Source organism: Biomphalaria glabrata, chromosome 14 (genome assembly GCF_947242115.1).
Source record: "Biomphalaria glabrata chromosome 14, xgBioGlab47.1, whole genome shotgun sequence".
NCBI classification, from domain to species: domain Eukaryota; kingdom Metazoa; phylum Mollusca; class Gastropoda; family Planorbidae; genus Biomphalaria; species Biomphalaria glabrata.
The window spans coordinates 37335965-37349816 of record NC_074724.1 but is presented as its reverse complement, the minus strand read 5'-3'; the positions used below and the strand labels follow the sequence as shown (position 1 = coordinate 37349816).

Sequence of the window (13852 nt, the reverse complement as noted above, 5' to 3'; positions counted from 1 at the left end):
AACGAATAATTAGAGCAAAATTTTTGTCTAAGTTCAAAAATGTTCATATCATTATGTGCTATGCTCCCACCAACCTTGCAAGTGATACCGACAAAAATACATTTTATGACCAACTGCAAAGTATAGTTGACAAAATACCTACAAGAGATGTTTTGATCCTCATGGGAGACTTGAATGCCAAAGTGGGAAGTGACACAGAGAGAGAGAGAGAAAAGTATGGGCACCCTGGGACTTGGCATCATAAATGAAAATGGAGAAATGTTTGCAGACTTCTTCACATTTAATGAATTAGTGATAGGAGGCAGCATTTTCCCCCACAAAAAATGCCACAAAGTGACATGGGTTTCACCAGACAATAAAACAGAAAATCAAATCGACCACGTTACCATACGGCGGAACTGGAGAAGCACATTACTAGACTTTACCGCTTAGCCACCGTGCCTTCAGCTGAGGCTTGTGGGAAGTTTTTTGTGTTAGGGTGAATAGATTGTGCAGGTTTTCCCTTATAACCCTCCACATCATACTGTGGAAGTCATGACCACCTGCAACCCTGCCATATCCTAGAGGCCTCTGAAGTTTTGTGGGAGAAAGACAAAAAAAAACCTGCATGTCATTTGCCAACATAACCCATGATTAAAGATTACTTACCTCAAGCCTTTCTTTATCATGTGGTAGTCTAACTATTCATTTGTGTTTGTTTTGTTATAAGTTCTATGCCATGAGAATCAAAGCGAAATAGCTGACAAAATTAAACTATTTTGTTATTCAATTTTAAAAAATTTAGCCACATATCTCTTTGCAAGTTGATATGATTCAATCTTCTGTAAAATGACTCCCAAGCCGAGGTTACCTCATCAAATCTGTAGTAGTTTTGTTATTTTATAAGAGGCTTAAAGTACAACTCTTTTAAAGTGCTATTAATGGTCCTATAGCAATGGCCTCATCTCTAAGTTAGGATTACCATAAAACTCATTCAGGAAGTCTATCAGGCTGTCAAAAGATAATGTTGTAGAACAGACAATCACATGCTTCTTGATCTTAGATAGACCCAAACTGTAGTCTCCACCACAGTTAACTCTTTCTATGTATGTGGCTAAGATTCCTTGAATCTAGAATGGATTTATAACAATGAACCAGTTAGAAGAAATGAGTTAAAATGTTTGAGTTCCATTGGAATGTTTGTAGTAAAGTAAAGTATCCCTTTACTTAGCTAGATTGGGAGACTTGAGTATGATTACATGGCTAGGTATAAAAACAAAGGCCAGGATAATGGTTAGAATCATAAAGAGTTGGCCCAGCCAAATGTCAGGGGAAAATTCTCCATATCCAACAGTGGAGAACATGACAACAACAAAGCAGAAAGACTCAAAAATTGTGAAGTTTGTGCTGATGCTTCCTCTCTGAATGTGTTGAATAGTGCAGTATACTTAAGGGAAGGAAATCAAGGAGAAAATTTCAAGTTAACTCAAGTGTCAACTTATTTATATTTATGTTTATTACTGACAGAAAATAAGGCAAGCTATTGACTCTAGAAACTGGGTCAGAGAATACATGGTCACTTAATTTTAACTAATCATATATTCAAATAAACTCATGTAACTCTATCAAAAACTAAATTTATAGTGCAATTTCTAGGCTATATTTTACATTCTGTAGCACTATATGGCTATACAGTACATATATTTCACAGTATACAGCACAATACCTAGGCTATATCTAGGCTACAAAGCACAATAATTAAATATTAGTATATAAATCTATATATATAAAATATATATATATATATATCTATTGAATTAGATACTAGTAATGCAGATGAATGCCTGCCTGTTCATGTGGTCATCGATCATGCTGTTTGTTGCTTTTACATGTTTCTGATATTCCTTCAGATTTGAAAATTTATTACATCCTAACACAAACCTCCTAAGAATTGCAAGAGATGATGACAGGGGATAGTGAATTCTCAAGTGAAGCAGTATGAGTCCAGAATAGATAGAGAGTTTAGTATGGCAGTACAGCAATTTAGAGTTTAGTAAAGCATTTTTAGCCAGTGTATCCTGTAGCCAATTGTGTAGTATTGGATGTGATTTGTTTGTTATTAAGAACCACATTATTTTGGAACTCTTGTTGTCAAGTTCTTGAGTTGGATGTGTTGTGTTGATCTGTGTTTTACAGAAGGCCTGTTGGAGAGAATCATTACAATATTTAAAACCAAACAAATAAATTTATTTCCAAAAAATATTGAGAGAGGATTTGTTTTTCAGTAGCCTCACATGCTAAATAAAAAAACAAGTGATGTTGACAAACAGTAGCACCGTCTGCTAAAGTAATGTCACTGACATAGTTTGGTTTGTTAGGTGGAGATCATTCTGCCAGAAAATTATTGTGTTATTTCATTAGTGTGATGGTCTGGAGAATCAAAGGGAACCTTATGATACTTTTATTTTTTTTAAGACAAAGATCATTGTCTCAGAATGTATTGGAAAAAATGAACTAATTGGTTCATTATTAAGAGTTGCAGACACAGGAGAATAATAATAAAACTTCCTTTGCTAAGCAGATCTTAAAATAGCCTATTGGCTGAAATAAAAGGAATGACTAGCAGCAGGCTACAAGCATTTTATAGCACCCAGCACATACTTAGAAGCAAAAGTAAAGTGTATATCAATGAAAAGAAAAAAAAAGTATATATAAACATCATAAGACCAGTAGCCATGTATGCAAGTGAGACCTGGGCACTGACAAAAACTACAGAAACTCTGCTAAATACTTGGAGATAACGAATCCTTAGAAAAATGTATAAAAAAGATCAGATTACATTGGGAAGATTTGCCCAAAAGAATGTCAGAGAACAGAGGAGCGAAAAAAGTATACCAACAAAAAACAAAGGGCAGAACATAAATAAAATGGATTGAAGATATAGCGACAGATCTACAACAACTTAGAGTTTCGTCATAGAGATAAAAAGCTAAAGAGAGATCTGAATGGAAAGATTTTACTAAACTCTAAACTACATTCTAAATTTAAAGCAACGATATTTTAAGAATATTATAGACTCATGATTCTTGTTCTTGAAAAGCATACTCTCTGAAGAAGCTGAAAGGAGAAGGTGACAACAACAAAGACAGTTGACAGCCATTCTCTGATTCTGAGACTAAGAATAAGACTACTTAAGTTAAAGATCTAGATAGATTCAAGTCATATCAAAGTTATCATAGTAATCTTTATTGTTATAGACTTAATTAAAGATCTAGATTGATTCAAGTCATATCAAAGAATTCTCAGTAATCTTAACTGTTATAGACGTAGTTAGATCTAGATGTCTTTATGAATCATATTATTGTCACATTGACTATCATGAATACTGTTGCAGGCATTTCGCAGCAATGAGTTTATTCAGACTCTATTGACTAGATCTATAGGATATAGATGTAGTGATAAACCTAGTTATCAGGACATCATATATGTGATAATATAATGTGATCATCATATAGATAATACATAATGTCATAAATCGTACAGACTTAGTCATAGGTCAGACTAAATTTCTAGATGCATTAAGATTCTACATCATGCAACAATACAGCATTACACTTTACAGGCAGCACTTTCACTTTCTTACTAAGTGTTATTGTAATACTAGAATACCTAGATCTAGTACTAAGTAGTAGGGACCACATTGATCTAGATTTCTACACCCTTCTTTCTGCTTCTGTTGTGTATGACATCTGCAATCTGTGACCCTTCCTTTATGCTCTCTCTCCATGTGGATCTGTCCAGTGCCACCTCTTCCCAGTTGCCAGTGTCGATTTTGAAGAGCTTCATGTCGCGTTTGCATACATCCGTATAACGTAAAAGTGGGCTACCAGCGGCTCTCCTGCCTTCTATTAGATCGCCATACAGGATGTCCTGTGGAAGTCGACCTACTGGCATTCTACGAACGTGGCCAAGCCAGCCAAGGCGTCTGCTGCTGATAACAGAGCGGATGTCCTGGCATCCTGCTCTATGTAGCACTTCCTCATTGGTTATCTTATCTTGCCACCTTATTTTAAAGATCCGCCTTAGGCATCGGTTGTAGGTTGACCATGTTTCACTTCCGTACAGCAAGGTGCTCAACACACAGGTCCGGTAGACTAGGGCTTTGGTACTGCTAGTCAGCAATATGTTGTCCCAGACTCTTTTCTGCAACCGTGACATGGTGGCCATTGCCTTGGCTATCCTGTTGTTTATGTCTTTATCCAGTAGAGTGTTGTTGGATATGATGGAGCCAAGGTAATAAAAGTGATCAACAACTTCTAGTGGTTGGCCATTAATGCTTACTTGAGGTGCAGTGTTTGTGTTTTGGACAAGTATCTTAGTCTTGCTTTGACTGATGTTTAAGCCGAACTTCTGGCAAGCAGCAGATAGTTTGTCAACCATGGACTGTAGCTGAATATCAGAATCAGCCACAATAGCTGCATCATCAGCATACAGGAGTTCCCTGACGAGTAGCTTCCTAACCTTGGTTTTTGCCCGCAGCCTTGATACATTAAATAGTTTTCCAGAGGATCTTGTATGGAGAAACACACCTTAGTTTAGATATATAGAATATAGACTTATAGATTCTATCTAGATCTATATCATAGACTAGTGTTGGCGTGGGTGTGTGAGTTACTGTGAGACTGAACTCTTAATCTGTGACTGTGACTCACTGTACTGTAAGTGTTACTCACTGATGTCAGTGTCGTCAGTGATGAGTGTGAGTAAGAGACTGTCTCTGACTCTTAACTTAACTCAGACTGTCACTGTGAGTCACTGTAGTTACTATAGTAGTTTATTTATTTCGGACATTACATGAATTCGGACATTCGCTGTTTTTTGTGGTCATTAAATAATTATTTTAATATATATTATAAAACTAGCGCGCTGTATAATGTGCTATTCCTTCCATTTTCCAATGATTCTGACCCAATTTCCTTCCATTTAGCTGTCTTTTTATGTAAAAAAAACGAATTTCAAATTTGTTAGTCAGATTGTTGTTTTTTTCTATGTTACCCGGATGACTTTACCTCTTCCTAGAGTATATATATATATATTTTTTTTTTTTTTTTGATTGGCTAAGTCTATACTAATGAGCCCGGCAATATTTATTCTGTTTTTGGAGCTAATTTATTTGATTCATAAGCCAAGTTTTCTAATTCCATACCAAAAAAAAATTAATACGGTGTCCGAATTAAATTACGATTTTCTTACCAAAATTTATTTCGGACAGCCAGTTTTGGACATCAATAAAAATGATCTTATATTATATTTGTTCGTTTGTTGTTGTTTTTTTAAATAGAGAATCAATGGGCAAATGTTTGGAGTGAGCTTGGTACATTGAATGAAGTTAAATGCTTAGATCTAGACCAGTGGTTCCCAAACTTTTTTCTCTCGTAGACCCCTTGCCTTGTTTTCTGGTTTCCGGTAGACCCCCTGTTTAACTTACAAATTTTTTCAAATTCAACAACATTGTTTTACAACTAATTTCTATCTGTAGTGAGTTGAAAAGTGAAAAAGTAATTTAAAGCTACATATTAAATTATAGAGATCTATCTTTTTTTTTATTGATAAAATTCAAATTGAAACCTATTAAATAAAAATTAATATGTACTGCAGGAATCACCAAACAAACTGGAAATGTCTTTTTGCAGGTTTATCATCCGTTGCTACAGATGTGTTTCAAACAGGAATTTGTTGTTCAATGAAGTAGTGCTTCAAACATTAAATATTAATTATTTAATAAAGTTTTCGCAAAGAGCAGTTTCTGGCGTATTTCTTGATCTTTCAAGTGTTGCTCATATATTGAGTCCGCAAACATGTTATCACTATCAGGAGAAGGGGCAAAGCCAGTAAGCGTCAAGCATGAAGGGCTCATTAGCCTTGGCTGGCTACCCACCTAGCCGAAGTAATGAATTCAAAACTCTCCTGCCTTGCAACTAAATTCAAACATGGGAAAGGTTTTGTGGGTCAATCCTGAGTAAAAAAAAAGAAAGGAGCCGGCGACTCTAATGCAGTTTGCAACACACATCACTACACCCTGTCATAGCCTGTGACACCGCTGATCCCAAACTGTATATATGTGGTTTGCAAATAATAATAAGCTTTTAATTTTATAACTCATGCCACTGACGTGTCCTTGAACTGTAGTGTTGCTTAAAGCAGTTCTTTTAATAATACCAGGTGTAGGTTTGTGTGAAACAGTGTTTACAACTACAACGGCTGGTAAAATCAATGTTTTACCTTTAATGTTTTATGTGTTTTGTCATAAAAAAGTGAAGTTTCCCTTTCAGATCTTGTGATGGTGTTAAGATTATCTGTTTCTTTGGCCAACGGTTAACGAGCATGGTGTCATGTGGCCAGCACAAGGACCAACCGCCTTTACTTTTCCTAACATAAGTCAGGTACCCATTAGAGTTGGGTGGGCTCGGCTCAGGGGAGCCTTAAAAATCATGAAATTAAAAATTCACAGAGATTCGAATCCAGGAGCCCAGGTTCAGTAGCCAAGCGCCTATTTTGCTATAAGTAAACAGATAGTGTAAGACACCCACAAACCATGATCTTCTCTATATGATGTTGAAGAGATTTTGTGGGTCTAAGTTTTTCTAATTTTTTTTATCAGGGTGACATTGTCTCAGTTGATTCTCAAGAGTAATTAGTTTAATATCGCCATAAAAAGGCAATTGGCATGTTTGATAAGGAAGGAATGAACAATTTTAAATAATCAACGCTATACAGTTTACATTTCTTTTTGCTAAACATTACTTACATGTAGACACAATTAAGTTACTTAAATAATTATTGAAATTAAATACAACAATTTTTCGTTTGAATAGCAGGATAAATATTTAAAGGATTAACTTATGCACACATTATATGTTAGTGTGAAGAATTAAATTAATAGGATGTAAATATTAAAGTCACAACGTGCTTAAATGAAATCCATTATCGTAGACCCCCGTGGACATCTCATAGACCCCCAATTTGTTTTTTCACTTTCGTAGACCCCTTGGAAGTCTTCGTAGACCCATGGGGGTCTATATAGACCACTTTGGGAATAACTGATCTAGACCTACTAGATAGATCTAGATTTATATAGAGAGAATATAGAGGATTCAGTTAGGCCTACTATACTACAAAAGATCATCTGTATTAGAAATTTATTAAATTAATAAACAAAAAAACAAACATTCAACACACATCTAATCATGCAAAACCCCAAACATTCAACACACATAAAATAAACAAACATAAAATAATTCCAGAAGTTGGTGCAGAAATAACTATTCCAGTGACCTAATTTTGGTAGAATAAGTGTGTTTATATTTTTATTTTGTGTGTTCGTATTTATGCATAGTTTGAAAACATCTTAATGATTTCATGTGAGGGGCTATGCCTGGGGATCTTAAAATTTAGTTAATGTTAATAATAATATAGAATTAAAATCTGAGTTTATTGATGCCTAAATATAGAGACTGTCCGAAATAAATTATGGTGTCCGGAATCAAATAATGTGGGTCAAATGTGTCCGAATTAAATGAAAACACACGGCCTCTTTGACCTTAAATATAATAACAAATATAGGTTAGGGGAACAAATATAAGTAGTCATCCTTATTCTCCTTTAAGTTTAAGTAAAGAAGATTTTGATATACGTCATTTTCTTTTCTATGTCAAACCATTGTAAAATAATGCGCTGTCAAAGTTAAACTTTCAAATTTGGGCCTATAGCCAATAGGTGTCCGAATAGCATAAACTACTCTAGTAACTTACAACTTTTGAACTTATATTGAACTTACACTCATTACAGTTACACTGACTTACACTGTACCACTCGCGGCTGAGTGAGTGTACCTGGGGCGACCTGGGCTGTGGTCTTCATCGCCATCGATTTATAAATGTATGAAATTTATGAATAATTCAGAAAATACTAGAGTAGATTCTAGATCTAGTAACTATAAAGATCTAGATTACCGTGATGAAATATCTAGCGTCTATATACCAGACTGTAAATTAAAGTCTAATAGTCAATAGAGCTAGCTAGTCATTTAGTTTCAGACGTCAATAATAAAAACGTGCTGCGGAAGTCATCTTTTTTTCTAATTCGTATTTATAGATCTAATGGGAGCATCCATTGTCTTCTAAGACATGGGGAGCCATCATTTATAATTTAAGTCCTCACTTTCTGGTCTTCGCTTTTTCTTTTTTAAACTTTAAATGCTCTAAATTTTAGATGATCTCGAATTAAGTAATTTTAGATCGATCTAAATAAGAAGGAATACTATCAAAACAAATATAGATCAATTGTCATTCATTGTTTGAATGGCTGCCTGGTCGTGGATGGCTGCCCGGTGCGTGCGGTTTGCACGCTGGACTGTCGTTCAGATTCATCGAGGGTCCCGGGTTCAAACTAACTTCAAACCCTGCCCGCTCCCATCCCCCGTCGTCCTGCGGGAGGTTTGGACTAGCAATTAATTATCTTCAACTCCTGAAGGAACATCCGAAACATATAAAACATTTTACGAATGTAGAATGTGTGTACGTTGTTAACTTCCCCACCTCTTAACATGTTCAGATGATTCATTTAATTGAACAAGCCATTGTGATAGCTAAGTCTAGATATAGATCTAAAATCTAATTTAAAAAATAAAAAAAAAACAGGAATTTAAGTTTGTAGTGTACTTGTTGCTTTTCTGAATAGATTTTTGAATGATCTTACTCCTATCCAGCAATGCAAATAACCTGGAACAAAAAGGTCTTTCAGAAGTACTGGATACACAATCTGGACACGAATAGGAACAAGAAAAAGGCAAAATTTGGAAAAACTTTTTAAAAAAAAAACGTTTATAGGAATAAGAACTCCACCTTCGCAACAATAAATTTCAATATTGTAGAAGCTATTTTAATTTTTCCATATCAAAATAATTGATAACCAATATATAATGGACCTCATTCACGAATCGTAAACAAACAACATTTAGCCACGTGGTTTTCTACCTCTTCTAAATAATTAACGATCTCGTGTTTAATTCATGTTGGTTGCCACGTGACAGTTTTTTTTCCGTTGTTTTATCAATAAAATCACGTGACTAAATGTTGTTTGTTTACAATTGGTGAATGAGGTCCATTGGCAAATTGGTTAACTTTTAATTGATTCATGTTTTTTTAGGTACAAAAAAAATTAATGTTTAAGTTTCAACTTGATCCGAAAATAGATGTGGGAGAAATAACGTGTACAATTATCTATGGGGACGAAACCCCACATTACATATTTAGCATATCTGTGACTGTTAAATGATTAATTTCCTTTGTTGGCATTAAACAAAATATTTAATTACCAGTACTTAAAAATTGATTAATTGGTTAATTTTTTTTGTTATCGATTCATGTATTTACTTCACCGAGGAATAATTGTGCAAAATTTAAGCAGGATCCAAGAATGGGTATGGGAGAAATAACGTGTTAAAACTTTAGACCAGACAGAGTGAGTTGATATAAGCTTTGTAAAGACTTTGTAAGTGATCTCCCACTCCCAATTTAAAGTTTTGTTTTTTCAAGTTTCGTACACTTATTTTGAAATGAAGATAATCCATTCCAGACCAAACCTCATGCCTGACGTCAGGGGATGACGTCATTGACGACTAGCATTAAAACGCATATCACTCGAACAGGCGGCCACACATTTTTTTTACTAAGCGTATATCAACTCTCTCTGTCTGTCTGGTAAAAAGTTTGTACAGTTTTTTTCTAAAAGTATTTTTTTATATTTTCTTTTTCATATACTAATTTTTAAGACGGGAGGGTATTTCAAGTCACTGTCCACTGAGAGCAAACCTAGATAAAAGTCGGCGCTATTGCATGAGCAACTAAACGTGTGTCACTAGAGCAGTGTTTCACAAACTGTTTCCTTAAAGCAGGGGTCTCAAACACGTGGCCCGCGGGCCACAAGTGGCCCCGAGAAACTATTTTGTGTGGCCCGCGGACACTTCCGCAAATTAAAAAAAAAATAGATAAAATTTACAATGACCACATATCAGCCGTGAAATGATTTACAACTCCACAAATCAGCAAATGAGGTGTCACTGTCGCCCACCGACCGCTTAGGCTTTTAGAAGAAACTGGGTGAACGGTGGCCTGATTCTAACCGCTGGCCGCTAGCGAGTCAGCGACAAATGTTCAACAACAACTGATTGCCGCTGCAAAGACTTTGTAGCATATTCCATTGCACTGGACGAGTCTACTGGTGTAACAGACACCGCATACTGTGCTGTATTTATTCGTGGGGTCGACGAAAACTTGAACATTGTTGAAGAACTATTGGACTTACTACCCATGAAAGGAAAGACGACTGGACGCGACGTGTTTCAAGATTTGGAAGCTTGTATTGACAGCTGTGGGCTACCGTGAGAAAAACTTGTTTCAGTGGCTACGGACGGTGCACCAGCAATGTGTTCAGAGAAGGTTGGTGTTGTTGGATTAATGGTAGAGAAACGGAATCAGCTCAGCTTGGCGGGACCTTTTGCAGCCATACATTGCATTCTTCACCAAGAAGCACTCTGTGGCAAAAGTCTAAAAATGAAGAACGTGATGGATGTTGTCGTAAAGATGGCGAACTTCATACGTGCACGGGTTCTCAACCACAGACAGTTTGTGTCATGTCTAGCTGATTTGGAAACGGAATACGGAGAGTTGCTGTATCGCAGTTGACGTGAAAAACGTTCCAGAGGAAGTCCAGATGGATCTACTGGACCTGCAGTGTGACACTGTTCTGAAGCAAAAATACGTTGATGTTGGCGTTCCAGATTTTCTACCAGTTTCTTCCCAGAGAGAAGTTTCCAAACTTATTTTGCGCAGCTGCAAGAATTCTTGCGATGCGATGTTTGGGAGTACGTACGTTTGCGAACAGTTTTTCTCCAGAATGAAGATCAACAAAACAGCATTACGATCAAGACTGACTGATGAGCATCTGAGAGCAACCTTGCGGCTTGCCACTACACGCGACTGCATGCCTAACGTCGATGGTCTGGTCTCTGCCAAACTCTCTCAGATGAGTGGACAGAAACATGAGTGACGAGCTAACTGCAGTTGGCCTAGTAATTATAATTATTTTTTTTTGGGGGGGGGGGGGGAATACAGTTTCTGCTTTTTTATTAGTGACAGACACAACGTCAACTTATTTTAGTAATCTAAACTGCCTGTGCATGTTATAAACTACACTAAATGTAATTAATAATTATAAAAACTTTATTTTAGCATTAAACTGCAGTGTTCGTAAAATTTAATGGAAAAACATGCTCTTTTCGTGGTGCGGCCCGCTGACTGGTTGTTACTTCCCACTGCGGCCCACATGCTGATATGAGTTTGAGACCCCTGCCTTAAAGGAACACTTCGCACGTTCTGAGTATTTAGCTGAGCACTTCGCTTATTTTTTCTATTCACGTGGTGGCCTTGTTGGCCTTCTGTTTGTGTGTGTGTGTGTATTTATATCAATGTTTCTCAAACTGTGTGCCGCGGCACATTAGTGTGCCGCCGAAGATTTACAGGTGTGCCGCGGGAGTTTTTAGAACGCCACACATGCAGCGTTACACAGGTCTGCCGACTATTAAATTTTGATTTTACGTTGCGATGACATCTCCACTTGCAATGACCAGTAGTAGTAGTGGATCTTTCCATTATGACGGAAAGGGGTGTTAGCTATTCAGGCTATGGAATTGTCCACTATACATATATTATTATAATGAATAAAATGTTGGCCGCCTTAGCAGACGCACAGCAGTTCTCGAATTGGTAACGATAATAATAAGCGATGTGTTTCAAGTAAATTGGTTAGGTGTATGCTAATAATAAATTAATAATAAGCCTTATTCATTGTTATCCATGGAGAAATACGTTAGCAAGAATGAAACTGCGAAAGCGTTAAATGAAAAGCAAGGAACCAAACGAAGGTACAAAGAAGATTACACCAGATATGGTTTCATATCTTCTGAACCATTGCCATTCTGTCTGATCTGCAATGCAACTCTGTCGAATGAGACGTTTGTTTCAAGCAAATTGAAGAGACACTTGGAAACTAAATATCCAGCTGTAAAAGCGCAACCGAAGAAATACTTTTGAAAACATCAGGGCTCAACAAAATAAACAAGCTAAGACACTTACGAACTACCTAAAGCTGCCAGAAAAGGGATTGATTTCAAGTTGGATTTTCTATTCATGACGAGATCTGGTGGTTAATGTGACGTTTCTCTCTGATTTATTTGACAAATTAAATTCAAGGACCATCGGAAACCATCATCACTGCATCCTCAAACTGAATCATTTGGTGAAAAATTGTCTTTGTGGCAAAATAAGATCAATGAATGTGCTTCAACTAAAGAAAACACCCCCGAAATTCTGGACACTTTGACACACTTGCAGTCAGCATTGTGGCATTAATTTTCAACAGTTGGAAGTAATGAATATGGATGGGTCAGTTATCCATTTGGAAACAATGAAGCTACAAATTTGACAACTGAAGAAGCAGAGAGGCTCATTGATTTGAAGAAACGATGCCGTTCTTAAGTCAAGTTTTGCCGAGAAAAGCCTGGATGTGTTTTAGATTTCAATCAACAAGTTATATCCTGCAATCTGTTTAAAAGCAATCAAAATAATTCTTCCATTTGCATCTTCATGGTTTTGTGAGTTAGGATTTTGAGCACTGACTGAAATCAAGTCTTAGAAAAGAGAGAGACTTCTTACAATAGACGATGAAATGTGAGTTTGTTTGTCGACTCTGGAGCCTCGATTAGATCACATTTGCTCTAAAAATCAGGCACACCCTTAACATTAAACATAATACTTAAAAACAGGTAAAATCTTTTTTTCTTTTTATTATAAAACAACTGTTGCTCTTCGTGGTGTGCCGCGAAACTTTTGTAGTTCTTTTTACTGTGCCGCCAGACAAAAAAGTTTGAGAAACACTGATTTATATGATGATGGTGGGGAGAGGTTAGCGGTTGTGAATGATGCAATATAGGTGGCATTGACGTCACTTGGTCTTAGTTAGGACAGACGACTCCAGAACGGAAGACTGAACGGTTGATTTATTGTAGTGAGTTAGATTTTGTTAAGAAATATGAATTATTACTTAAGGCTACAACATCTATTTCATTAATCACAAGTTGATTTTGTCTATATTATAATTAAAATGTTATTTAGTTTGTTCACAAAAGGAAGTTATTCAAGTTATTTGAAGTTTTTAAGTTAAGATGCATTACGCCTAACAACGGTTTAGTTGTCTTCCAGCAGTCTGGTGCTACAAGTCAACGACCGGTAACAACCGTGACTTTCGTGATATATCGAAGGCGCCGTAACAACAGGCCTACTAGTTAATTATTCTAGTAGTCCGCGGAACACCTATTCAGGCCTCGCGGAACCCTACAGTTCTGCGGAACACAGTTTCGGAAACACTAATCTAGAGAATGCTGACCACGTCCTTCAAAGCTGCCAACTTAATCAAGATGTCAAACAAGTTCATTCAGAATATTCAGATTATGTTATGTTTTCCCTTTTTCTTATTCCGAGTTCAGAATTTCAAATCGTGTATTTAATTTATGTGACATCAGTATATGTGAATATTAGAATATTTCAATATGCGTCCTTTGTTTGGGTTGGCTGCCTGGGCGTGTGGTATGCACACTCGACTGTCATTCGAAAGGTCCCATTGGTCCTTGGTTTATACCCTGCCCACTGCCATCCTGCGTTGACCTGCTCGATGTTTGAGCTCGGATAAAATTATCTTCAAATCTGAAAGAACATACGAACGTAAAACATTTTGCAAACCTTCAACTGAAGAAAAC

General features: G+C 36.4%; 1 protein-coding gene and 1 pseudogene across 1 annotated transcript; one reads left to right on the top strand and one right to left on the bottom strand.

The window, feature by feature from the left end:
- The window catches only part of LOC129922790 (dynein axonemal heavy chain 6-like), a 66314-nt pseudogene that overhangs the window by 18843 nt on the left and 33619 nt on the right, over positions 1-13852 (bottom strand).
- LOC129922755 (general transcription factor II-I repeat domain-containing protein 2B-like) lies at positions 10753-11088 on the top strand. Its single transcript, XM_056009705.1, has one exon. The coding sequence runs from the start codon at positions 10753-10755 to the stop codon at positions 11086-11088; it is 336 nt and encodes a 111-aa protein (XP_055865680.1).